The following is a 13,636-nucleotide window of genomic DNA, read 5'->3' as shown; positions in this document are numbered from 1 at the left end:
AGTTTGGGGACCACAGAGTTAACCTGAAAAAGGCTTACTCTCTAATAGAGGAATACTGGCAACTGGATTTTTTTTTTTAATTGACTAATATGAAAAAATTCCAGAAGTTTCTGGTAGATCCCCATTTTAACCAGTAAGCTCTGCGAATTTAAAAACAATCCTGTAAAATAGTAAAGAGGTTTCCAGCTCTGATTTCAATTTAGTGGTCTGTTCAGCAGGGGAAAATTGATTATCCATGATAAACCATGAGACAGACTACATCCAAAGGACAGTCAAATGCACAAAACAAACTAAAGAAATAAAGGAGTTAGCAACACTTTTCTCCCTCAATTATAGTGATTCTAGCTGTTACCTGAGACTATGATACGCACTAGACTTTCAGACAAATGAGGTTTACATGCTGACGGTCTCTAAACAGCTAAGGGAAAGCTACCTTCGTGCTCTGCACTGCCATGTGGGGAAACTAGGTTCACTGCCCACTTACTGTAGCCTCCAGCAGGAATGAGGCACTTGCTCAGCAACAGTCTTTATTACTGGATGGGACACCAGTTTTTATTAGCAGAGTTCTGAAAGGGGGTGGACAAAAGGCAAGGGCCTGTGGAGCATGTGGGAGGATTCATGGGCCCCCTAACTGATACGGAGGTCACCTCCTTCCCACTAGTTTGGAAGCTAGCAACAGGGAAATTAAACAAAGGCCAAGGATTGGCCCTGCTTTGAGCAGGGGGTTGGACTAGATGACCTCCTGAGGTCCCTTCCAACCCTGATATTCTATGAAAAGTCAGGGTGAGCCCTAGAGATGTTTCTATGTTGTGCACTAAGAATGTGAGATTCAGGGAGTATGTCCCATTTCATGGAACAGAAGAGGCAGGAGGGAGAGGAAGAAGAGAAAGGCTAGCAGGCAACAAGGTGATAGTCCCAAAGCCGGCATCACAGGAATATCGAGAGTGACTGTAAATTACTCCCATTAGGAAAAGGAGAAACAGGATTCATCGGCTTAAACTGCAACCTCTCAGAGTCTCCATCTGTCAGCACTGAGCTTTTCACTGCCATATATCAGCAGAGAGGAAAGCAGGGCAGAGCCTTGCAGAGGAGGAAGGTGCAGTAAATCAGCACTGCTAATGCTGGCCCACTTCTACTGCATCAGTAGCCTTTTATAAAAAGAAAGGTGGGGGGGGGGGCAGAAGAGAGGTTTCTAGGACAGTCACTCCAACTGCAGAGTGACCTCCTAGAGTCAGGAGATAATTACATTCCTTTAAGGAGAGGACATTTGTGTTGGGTTATCCCAAAGTGACAAGGATACATTCTAGTTTATAGCTGGATGTTTACAATTCCACTAGGACAAAGACTATTTCTAGCTTGCAATCTATTGAAAGGAGCATGATATGGAATATTAATATTCCATAGCCTCCTATGCTAGCTGGTTTTCAACTATGGCTGAGACATTAACCCAATGCTTATTCTGCCAGAGAGCCTTGGCTAACTGGCAGTTGTGTTTTACTGTGCAGATTGCAATTAAGCAGCAGAGACCATACTGGTTCACCTGGATCAGGAATTTAGCAACAGAATCATAGAAATGTAGGGCTGGAAGGGACCTCAGGTGATCATCTAGTCCAGCCCCCTGCACTGAGGCAGGAAAAAGTAAACCTAGATAATTCCTGACAGGTTTTTGTCCAACCAGTACTTAAAAACCACAAGTGATGGGAATTCCACAGCCTCACCTGAAAGCCTATTCCAGAACAATTTAATTTTTCCTAATATCTAACCTAAATCTCCCTTACTACAGATTAAGTCCCTTACTTCTTGTCCTATCTTCTCTGGACATTGAAAACAACTGATCACTGTGCTCTTTTTAACCGTCCTCAACATATTTGAAGACTGTCACGAGGTCATAGTCATCTTTTCTCAAGACCAAATATGCCAGTTGGTTTTTTTAAAACTTTTCCTCATAGGTCAGGTTTTCTAAATTTTTTATCATTTTTGTTGCTCTCCTCTGGAGTCTCTCCAATTTGTCCACATCTTTTCTAAAGTGTCACTCCCAACAGTGGACACAGTACTCCAGCAGAGGCCTCACCAATGCCAAGTAGAGTGAAACAATTACCTCCTGTGTTTACATACGACACTCCTGTTAATATACCCCAGACACACATTTGCCTTTTTTGCAGCTGCATCTCCTAAATGATGACTCTCATTCAATTTGTGATCCACTACAATCCCTAGGTCCTTTTCAGCAGTACTACCACCTAGCCAGTTAGTCTCCACTTTGTAGTTAGGAAGAAAAAATCAAATGCACAAATTTAGTTCTTTTCTCTTCACACTGGATTTAGATTTCACTTAAGCTTTTGAGCAGTAGTGTTTGGTCAGAAAAGCAGAGGACTGGAAGCCACACTGTAATCCCTGCTCAGATACTAACTTGATGTGTGATCTTGGACAAGCCACATGCTTTGCCTCAGTTTCCCCATTCATAAAAATGGGCTAATAGCTTCCTCATTCATTACACCTCAGAGGTAATTTTTATGAAGTGCTTTTATGCATCTTATTTTTATTTCTACATCACAAAAAAGAGGAAAATAGATCCTCAGTTTGAAGAAATTTTTAATATAATGTGTAAGCAGATCAACAAGAGAAAGGGCCACTTTGAATTATACTTCACTTAATAATTTTGTAACTAACAATTATGTTTGAGCCATTCTGAAAGCAAGAGGAAATTCTTTATATTACTAGCACCAATTTCCTGTTAGTTAGAAATTGCATCTCTCCATTTAGTGTATCCTGGAAGATAATCCAGTGACAGAGAGAGATGCTCTCCTAGGAAGACAAACTGGGTGCGAGCCCTTTCCCACGCCCATATCTTCAAACACTTAACTATGTCACAGCCACACAATACACAGCACCACAGGTGTCTGACATGGTATGTTTAGAACTGATCCCTGAAAGAAAATTTCCTTCCAAGCACAAGTTTACAATGCTGCTTTTGACCTGTGGATGGAATTTGGTCCCAAGCTTCCAGTGAAGACAAAGGGAGCTGTATGCACATATCTGTGGGTAGAAATTGATAAGTAGGGAGTGCTGGTGCACAGATGAACAGTTCACAACCATGCCCAGTTTCCCTTAATTCTTTGAATTTTTAAATGGGAAAAATTACATGTCAAGCAACCAGCTAAAAATACAAAGGGTTATGGGAATACAAAGGTGGCCTAGCAGAGGAAAACAGTGGGTCCAGTGCTCTTTCCATATTTACTATGCATAAAGCAGACCAGAAACATGTTTTAGTCTCCCACTAATCACATTAAAATTCTGGTTTTGTCTAAGCTGAAAAACTGAGTAGAGAACTAATAAAACAGTGACATCACAATAAAAATCTTTGCCCATCAACTGCTCAACTTTCAGTAAGGCAACCCCAAAATATAGTTTAGCATGGTGCTATCTTCCATGTTCATTTACACTGTCTACAATAAGGGAATTTGGGGATGGATGAGAAAAGAAAAATTCCATGTCTTTAAAGGGGACATAATATTTTTTTATCTGCCCTTTTGCATATGAATGGTATCCTGGCTGATGTCTGCCAGATGGTTTTTGCTGGGTCTAGCAGGGCCTCATTGTTAGGGAGCGCAATATAAGCTGATGACGAAGTATGCAGGATGTCAAGCAGCTTGTGTTACAACTCCTTCAGTTCTTTGAGGGGAATCTGTAGTGAGTCTGCTACCCTCTTAGTAAGGTCCTGGAATTGTTTGAAGTCATCTGCCATGGTTGGTGGAGGAAGCATAACAGCTTCAACAGAAGAGGATGAGGAGATGTTTGTTGCTGAAGTGATCTCCTTGTCCAGTCTTGCTTCCTGTTCCTCAAAAGTCTCCTCTTGAGGATCACAGGCTGAGGGAGATTGTCTTCCTCTATCCCGATGTGAAACATTCAAGGTCCTAGAGAACTGTCTCTCTGCCCATGGGTCCCAGTACAGCCATTGAGGTGGTGCAAAGGACATTGGTGGTGGCATCCAAGGGTGTCCATACCAAGTGGGTGTGCCTTGTCTTTTATGGCAGTACTGTGGCTCTGAGACTGTTCTGGGTGATTGGTCCCTTGATGTTGCCCTGGAGAGCTTTCCACTGAGAATGAATATATGTTATTCTCATCCTCCTCTTCCTCGTTGCTCAATAGAGGTGGAGCAGTTAAGGAAGCTGACGGTGATTGTCTCGGCACTGTAGGGAATTCAGGAGACTGAGATGCAGTTGGTACTGCAGTTGTGCTGGTACCAGGGATTCTGGCGTAACAAACTGAGACCAATAGGTCTTTGGTGAAAAGGAAATGGAATCCCTGCGGTATTGTGGTAGCAGTCAGTACCGTTAAGGCCTGCCAAGAGCGACACAGAGGGAGTCAATGGTACTTGCAGTCTTCATTGCTCTGAAGAGCGGAGATAAGATGGTGCTGTCAAAGTGCTCAGCACCAAGGCTCACCTTGTCTCCAGCAATGCCATTTTAGTGGCACTAGTACACATTCTACTGCTCTTTTCCCCTGATGGTACTGATGTTCACGAGCCTGTGCCCTTCAGGTCTTTAGGTTTACTGGCAGTACTAGTACTTGAGAAAGTCTCTAGCCCAGTCACCGGTCAGTTGTAACCAAGGTGGTTGACCTTGATGTGGATCTCTTTTTTCCCCAGAGAATTCTTTAGTCTGGGGACTTATCGCTCGCTTTTTTGAACTTTTCTGAGAGGAATCACTACGTTTCCTCTTTGCAGCCACTGGAGAGTGCTGCATGGAAGACATTGATGTGATTGGTCTTGTCAGGGACTGCTATGCCAGGGATGGGGAGGAGGGAAAGTTGTTCCAGGTCTGGAGGCTGGTGTAAGTAAACTTTCCACCATGAGGAGTCTGAACTTCAGCTCACGGTTTTTTCTTAACCTTTCTGCCTGAAATTTAAAATAAAGTGCACTTCCATGGTATGTGGGACTCTCCAAGGCAGCAAATGCAGCACAAATGGCCATTGCTAACTGTAATAGCTTCGCTGCAGGACACATAGCATTTAAACCCAGGAGCCAGGCATACCCTTGTCAGATTTCACTTCACAAAAGGGAAGAGATGAAGAAAAACTAAGGACAGGGAGATAACTGTCTTCGAAAACAAAAAGAAATTTTTTTTTTAAAATAAAAGGAGAATATTAACCTAACGGAAACACTACTAGCTACACTATTAACTGGAAATGAAATTCAGAAATAAATTGGATTCTCCTTACTCAAACAGCACTCATTTAGATTGACATATATACAGTAAAATTACAGCAGGGAAAGGAACAGAAAAAGACAAGCACCTCTAATGCTGTTTAGGTTATATCTTTACTGATACCCCACAGCAAGTTGTTCCCAGATTTTATCTCATGAAAAAAAACACTATTTTGTTCTGTATGCAGGCACTTTCACATTCAGTATCATATTTGCAAAGTTACATCTGCAGTTAAACATATTCATTTGCTTGTGCTTAATTTATGAGTGCAAATACCCAATGTGCACACTCACGACCAGTCAAGTGCTAAATGGCCACATGTGCATGCTCAGACCCTATTTGTGCATCATATTGAGTATATGGACAAATAAATTAGGCACATGCAAATGTGTACACCTAACTTTGGCCCATAGGTAGCTTTTTGAGTTAGCTTGCTACATTATTTGAGCAATAAACATGCTAATCTACATTTCCTCCTGATAAGGCAATAGCAAAGTTAATTTCTTTGTTTTCAGCACTACTGCTAGAGCATAGTAGTCTAGATCCAGAAGAATGATCTTTAAGTCTTGGTTCCAGAATTTTTGAACTACTATGCCATCGCAGTATGAATATTAAAAAACTCCCATTGAACTGGCAACAAGGTTTATTAGTTGGGAGAAACCGGTATACTTGTAACATACAAACTAGTCACTTAGTTTCAGAGTAGCAGCCGTGTTAGTCTGTATTTGCAAAAAGAAAAGGAGGACTTGTAGCACCTTAGAGACAACAAATTTGAGCAGAAGCTTTCATGAGCTACAGCTCATTTCAATGCATCTGATGAAGTGAGCTGTAGCTCACAAAAGCTTATGCTCAAATAAATTTGTCAGTCTCTAAAGTGCCACAAGTACTCCTTTTCTTTTTAGTTTAGTGACATTCTACATTTAAGAGGATACATGTGACACCATACATGCTCCAGCTTTTATACAGTGGTTCTTGCAGTAGCAATAAATTTAGTGAGTAATCATTTTCAACATAATAAATTTATATGCAGTTCTAGGAAGACATTGGTTCTGCAGTTAAACAGTGTAATCACCAGTAGCTTAGAAGACCCTCCTAAATACAGTCCTATGTAGCCACTACACAGGAAAATAATTTATATTGTACAAAAGTTTTGAGTTTTCCTTCAACTAAAAATATTTGCCTGCCACAATTTCAGGATGTTTAAAAAGAATTCTCCCATTCCTACACACCCCATACTTTGTATGTCTACGAATTTGTTTAATGCCTATTGGCCTAGGAACTAACAGTGATGTTGTACGGAGTGGCTTCAGAATAGGGTTCAGGAGTCCTCTCAAGTTACTGACTGCTGTGCAAGCTGCAAGTGTAACTCCTCCAGAGAGTAGTGCTTAACAGCCATTAACTTATAATTTGTAATGATTACTCAGTCACAGGTATTTATACATAATTTCTATGGAAAGTGGTTAATGTAATTAACTATTTTTCTGCCTCTACCCTTTGTGCCAATGGTTCAATCTAGGAAACTGAGTTTTCCCTGTGAAAGCCACAATCCCATGTTTCTACCACTGCTCAGTAGTACCACCAGGTTTTCTCCATGTCTGCAGCTATCCTTGGGCAGCAGAGTAACAGCACTTTTGGGGAATGCACAGCAGACATGCCAAACCCGCGAAAAAAACGCAGAAATTGGGCTTGTTTTTGGTTTAATTGGCTTGTGAGTTGCTTGTTGGCTTGTAGCTTGTTGCTCCTTTATTTTGATCAGCTCCTGGCAAGCAGGGGGAAGGGGAGGAAAGAGTCAGGGGTACACAGCGGGCCCACCACAGTCCCAGATTGCCAGGGGGATCTAGTCCCATAGAGTGTTGGGGTTCTTAGGGATTGGCTTGTTTCGGCCTTGTTTTGAAATGGGATTAGCTTGATTTTTGGCTTATTGTGAAAGTCGGGGTGCTTATTTACCATGTGAAAGTTGGTCACTCTGATGCACAGCCCCATGCTGCATCTTTTGACAGAGTGCTCTAGGCTGGCCATCTTTTCCCCTTATCAAAGCTAAGAAGCCTTCCTTCTCTCTGGAAATGACTTGTAAGGGTCACGCTTAAGAGCAGAAGTTATTTTACGTAAAGCAATAATTATTTAACTAGTTGAGCAAAATCACAGTAAACAAGATTAAGAGGCATAAAATCGTGGCCAATCTAAATCCTGGAAAACAGGCTCACTAAATATGGCACAATCTTCTATTAAACTGATTCAAGCAAAGCGACAGAACTTGCATTCTTAGAGTTAAAAGAACAGGACTACATGTGGCACCTTAGAGACTAACCAATTTATTTGAGCATGAGCTTTCGTGGGCTACAGCTCACTTCATCGGATGCATAGAATGGAACATACAGTAGAAGATATTTATACATACAGAGAACATGAAAAGGTGGAAATACCCATACCAAGTGTAAATTAGCTAATTTAGCCTCTTACATTCTATGCATCTGATGAAGTGAGCTGTAACCCATGAAAGCTTATGCTCAAATAAATTTGTTAGTCTCTAAGGTGCCTCAAGTACTCCTGTTCTTTTTGCTGATACAGACGAACACGGCTGCTAATCTGAAACCATTCTTAGAGTTGTGTGACTGTGCTCAAATTTCAGTCAGATTCCTGATCAGCAGTGAATTTCTTCTTCCTCTCCCCTCCCTCACAAAATGACCTCTTGCCTTCCTAATTACGTTTTCCTAATTGTATATTTTAGAGAGCTTATCACCACTTTCTCCTTATGAGCACAATACCCAACATTTAACAAAAATTCACTATCTCTAGATAGTCTTTACGTAAAGATCCTCTCTCAGAGCCCACTGCAAAAAGGAACACTTTGAACAGAGGCACACATTTGACAGTATTTTTTCATACATCTTGACCAGAATACAATCTTTTTAACACGATAATAGTTTTAAGCCTCGGGAAACTGTTTGCTTTCTTTGTCTGAAGGTGTTAGAACAATGTAACTCACTTTTAACCATAATTTTACAGTTATTAGGTTTTCTTAATTTTATTTTAATATCAAGTACGTTGTCTCTTGGACTGCACAGTCTGTTACCTCCACTTTCCTGCTATGCTTAATTCAGTAGCTCAGCCATACAACATATCTTCAGTTAGGGGCAGAGAAGTTCCTGATGTATCCATAAACAGTGTTTGACTTTCCTGAGGGCCTTCCTTAGGTAATATCATAGGAACATATCAAATAACTGAGGTCAGAAGCTACCCCCAGGGATACCAAAAAAACCAACAACCCATTTAGAAGACAATGATCTGTCGTCCCTTGTTACTTGCCATTAGGACTGGAACAACAACAGACAAAGCTTTACACTTTTTAATTGAGCTTGAGGATGGGTTGGAAACAGAACCCCTTCAATGTAAGTTTAGGGACTCAGTATTTATGACAGACCTATGTAAAGGCAAAGAGCAATACAAAACCTGAAAGGGAGTGAGGTTTACATAGTTGGTTATGAGAATTTTGTACCTTGCAGACTACTTAGCTGCCTTTTCTTATAACTGACCAAGCTCTAATCTGTTTTTTCATTAGTGCACCAAGTCCAGTTTTAAGCTCTGAAGTAGTTTATACACCTACTGTTAAACGGATAGGGCAGGAAAAAGGGCCATATGCGTGGGGAATAACTGAGAAACCAGTGCCAACATTTGGTACAGGTAACCTCTGCAAACTGAATCCATACCTTGCCACCAGTAGAATGAAAGGTTTCAGAGTAACAGCCGAGTTAGTCTGTATTCGCAAAAAGAAAAGGAGTACTTGTGGCACCTTAGAGACTAACCAATTTATTTGAGCATGAGCTTTCGTGAGCTACAGCTCACTTCATCGGATGCATACCGTGGAAACTGCAGCAGACTTTATATACACACAGAGATCATGAAACAATACCTCCTCCCACCCCACTGTCCTGCTGGTAATAGCTTATCTAAAGTGATCATCAAGTTGGGTCATTTCCAGCACAAATCCAGGTTTTCTCACCCTCCACCCCCACACACACACAAACTCACTCTCCTGCTGGTAATAGCCCAACCAAAGTGACAACTCTCTACACAATGTGCATGATAATCAAGGTGGGCCATTTCCTGCACAAATCCAGGTTCTCTCACCCCTTCACCCCCCCTCCAAAAAGGTGAGGGGGTGAGAGAACCTGGATTTGTGCAGGAAATGGCCCACCTTGATTATCATGCACATTGTGTAGAGAGTTGTCACTTTGGTTGAGCTATTACCAGCAGGAGAGTGAGAGTTTGTGTGTGTGGAGGGTGGAGGGTGAGAAAACCTGGATTTGTGCTGGAAATGGCCCAACTTGATGATCACTTTAGATAAGCTATTACCAGCAGGACAGTGGGGTGGGAGGAGGTATTGTTTCATGATCTCTGTGCATATATAAGGTCTGCTGCAGTTTCCACGGTATGCATCCGATGAAGTGAGCTGTAGCTCACGAAAGCTCATGTTCAAATAAATTGTTTAGTCTCTAAGGTGCCACAAGTACTCCTTTTCTTTTTTCAGTAGAATGAAGACTCCGGAGAGAAATCTAGAGCGTGACAACCTAAACTGGTTTACTTTAATTAGTTGCTGGGTTCATACCATTTCCATTCAGTATCCACAAAAGGGACAGAAAAGTTATCATTATACACTGCAAAGCAGTCATAGTGGGGTACAGTTTACTGTAATGCTATGAACCAAAGGATGTGCCTCGAGAAGTCATATGAGCAACTATGATGCCAGTGTGGATGCAGAACATTACTTCGTGATAAGCTAACACAAGGGAAGTAACTCAAGGGAGGGTCACTTGCGTTAATTATGTAGTATGGACAAACCCGGAGAGGACTAATGACAAAGAGGACCCAGAAGAGAAGAAAGGAAAGAGCACTGCTCAGACATAGCTTTCAGGAGAGAGAAAAACCGAAAATACCTTTCACTTCTATAGTGAAGTTGGCTACTGGCGAGTTAGCAAACATGAACACACATAAGTATTCCCCCGACTCATCTGCTCGGAGTTTCAAAATCCTGTAGGTACAAGGAGAGAATGTGTGTTAGTGGTATTGGGAATTATTTTTAGCAATTGAAAGGTCGCAGGAAACCAAAATATATTGGAGATTTTTATTTTTTAATCTGAATTTCAGAACGGTATCACAAACTGGTAAAATTGTGTTGGGTAATTATGATTTTATCCTGCAGTATAAATATATGTTGTATTTGCATAGTATTCCCTCAGCAATAAAATACACAAACTTTAACACACTAGAATAACAATCAGTATTAATATTTCCACACATGAGGACTTTTCACTGTCTTCTCCATTCCCTCGGTTAGCTCTGTTCTTGTGAACCAGCGAGGATAATGCTACAGTTCTAGTTTTGGAGACTAAAAATATCAAAGATATTTTATACTTAAAGCCTAGGAACCGTCAATGTCACAAGAAAAGCTTTGACTCAATTGCATGCAGTAAGTTCTTCATCTAATAAAGAGTATTTGCTAAGTTCAGTTGATATTTAGCCTACAAACAGCTTGAGGGTCAGGTAAATAGATGTGCTTTGTCCTGCAGTATGAAACACAGAAGTCACATATCCACTCTGCCTAAAGCAAATGTTGCTAATGTTTCTCCCACCCCTCCCTTTACTGAAATGTATACAACCCTCTTACAGAAAGGAAGTAATATGCAGATGATCAGAAAGCCTACAAAAGATATTTCCAGTAAAAGAGCTATTGAATAGCACAGAGCAATTGTCAAGATTCTTAGAAGCAGCCAGTGAATTTAACATGATACATTGCACTAGCTTCTTTTATCAGAGAATCTCAAAGTGGTGTATCAATATCAAGCCTCCATACCCCCCTTTTACGCAGCAGTAAATTAAAGGTTCTTCTACACCAGAGAAAGAATGGGTGCTTACTATAGTACCTATGGTTCCTAGAGACAATTGCCTTCATGGATTCAGATTGCAGGCAATGTGTAGCTTGGGGGCACAAACTTGAAACTTTGAACAACACTGTCTACTGATGCTGCAAGTGCACCCTGCCGATATCCTTGTACCACAACATCCAAGGACAACTCCAGCCAATCAATTCCTCCCATTAAATATCAAGAATTTACAGTAAGACTTGGAAATAATGGGGAAGAAGGGCAGGCATTCCTCCTGCACAAGATTAACAAGCAGTGCCGTTTCAGGACGACGGTGGGTGAAGTGTTCTTAACTAAATATGGACCCGTAGCCCTGCCTCCCCATCTGAGTGCAATGCTAAATCCAGGGAGGTTGTCTGGTGAAACTGTACAACAAACTCAAAGCTGCTGAATTGCATTGCATATCCCCACCTGCTTAAGCCACTGATGCAGAAGTAGCTCTTGTTCAGTGGCTCTCATGGAACAGATCTTTGAACCAAAGGGCCATGGTTTCCTAGTTAAGCTTAGTGGACAGACTATGTACACTAAGCTATCCTATACTACTCTACACTAACTACAAGGAGATCAATTAAACTAAGGAAAGAGCTAGCCTGAGGAAACATAGGAGAGTTCTGTATGCTCTCTTTTGGAACAACAAGGGAACTGAGGCAGTTGCGCTCCCATACATAGAGTATGTTGATGACATCACCATTGCACAAGATGTCTTGTGCACACCCCCAATGGATGTGGCTTTTCAAGGTAGTTTCACAGCTCAGTGCCAGGGGAGCCACACCTCACAAGAATTTTTCCTTACTGTAAACATCATACAGAAGGATATATGAGTGGGATTTGGGGCTTCACCCTCTTATACACTTTTGGACAGGAGATGCTAGGACAGAGGTATGGTTAGCATATTCAAAATTCCAATCTCATGAGGTCAATGTGTACATGCCAATCATAGAGGGAACTCATAAAAATAATGCTTAAAGAATACTGGCATGTAACGGCATAGACTCAAGCGTATGGAAATACTAGTCACAAACGTTACAGGCTCCAGTACTAATGCACTAGCTCTATAGGTTTGCCAATTTTGGTTGGATATATTCCTGGAGGTTTCATCACATGACAATCTTTAATTAAGGATTAATCTTTAATTCCTGAAGACTCCAGGACAATCCTGGAGGGTTGGCAATGATAAGCTCTGAGCAGAGTTCGGTCTAAAATCTTACTGTGCTGACAAAAACAAGAAGTTCAGGCAGCTGCACTAGTTCAATTATCTCATCCATAATTAGCAAGTCCATAATACTCCTGTCTATACTTCAATGACAGCTCAGAGCACTGGCTTTCATCTGTCAAGGCCCAGAGGATGTCTCCATCTGTCAAGTCCAAGCTCGTGGTAATCTCAGCTCAGACCAGCTCTTCTGTTCAGGCACAATATGCACAGATTCAAGAACACATTCCACAATGTATGTAATAGGATATTGTACAATATATAGTATACTCAGCTGAGAAAGGAAGCCATTATTTGTACTTCTATCCATACAATACACACCTGCTCCAAGAAAGTTCTAAAGAGCTGTGCCTTAAATTATGGGATATGTGCAAATAGTATGTGGATATGAACTACTCAGGATAGCTATGGAGAACACTGATCCCTTTCAGAATTAGCTTTTTCTAGAACTATTTAGTTGTTCTGTTTAGCCTAGAAATCACACACCCCTCTACTGCAGATGAATCTCATGCAAACTGTCCAGCCACCCTGTAGCAGAGATGTGAACAGAATCCTGAAGTCCTGACTTTATCCCCTACTTTAAATCATAAGGCCACCACGTTTGATGCTATAGTGAAGAGACGTCTCCTCTTACAGACTTACTTGTGCTCTGTGGTGCTGGAATTCTTCTTAGTGCCAGAAATTTCTTCCCCATTCTTCACCCAATAGCTGTAAGTGAGGGGGCTGGGACTTGTGGTGAGGTTACATTGCAGAACGATGGGAGAACTATACTGGTGAATGTTCACAGCCTCGCTGGCATTGATCCTGGGCTCTGGAACAAAGTGCACATTAAAGAGAGTCATAAATCTCAGCTAACAACTACACCTCAAACCCAGGTCTAATGGTCAGCTGGGAGATAGGGAGGGAAGAAACTACTGCTTCACTAATTTGGGAAACAAAGAAAGAATCACGAACAGCTGACCACTAGTGAAGGCAACAGTTTAAGGACCAGTTCCCCTATATAAAGAAAAAAATTTTAGATTCTTCACTTTCACACTTCAGACAACCTCTACACACCTCGAAGTAAGATTTTTACAAATCTTTTGCATATGGTGGAACGCAAAGAGGTAAGCTGCATATTTGGTGACTATGCAAGCAAAATCAGCTTCTTTTCCTCACCTCCTGAAGGAAGGAAGTCATTGTTTCTGGGCAATATAATGCAGTTTTATTCATTCAGAATAAAGCAAAACCCTTTCTATATGCAGAAACTTCAAGCAAAAACAGCCTGCTTTGGTGAATAATATGCATCTCTTTGGGTA

At 41.2% G+C, this 13,636-nt stretch overlaps 1 protein-coding gene across 1 annotated transcript in view; it reads right to left on the bottom strand.

Moving 5' to 3' along the window:
• NPTN (neuroplastin) overlaps positions 1-13,636 on the bottom strand; it is a 139,596-nt gene that overhangs the window by 24,286 nt on the left and 101,674 nt on the right. Inside the window, exons 4-5 of the mRNA XM_084641693.1 lie at positions 12,981-13,149; positions 10,142-10,236 (exon numbers count right to left, since the gene is read on the bottom strand). Of these exons, the coding sequence (XP_084497819.1) occupies positions 10,142-10,236; positions 12,981-13,149 (264 nt within the window). The remainder of the gene's footprint in view (positions 1-10,141; positions 10,237-12,980; positions 13,150-13,636) is intronic.

The sequence above is a fragment of the Lepidochelys olivacea genome (assembly GCF_965140295.1).
Source record: "Lepidochelys olivacea isolate rLepOli2 genome assembly, chromosome: 10".
Taxonomy (NCBI): Eukaryota; Metazoa; Chordata; order Testudines; family Cheloniidae; genus Lepidochelys; species Lepidochelys olivacea.
Note: the sequence above shows the minus strand (reverse complement) of the source record. Positions and strands in the feature narration are given on the sequence as shown.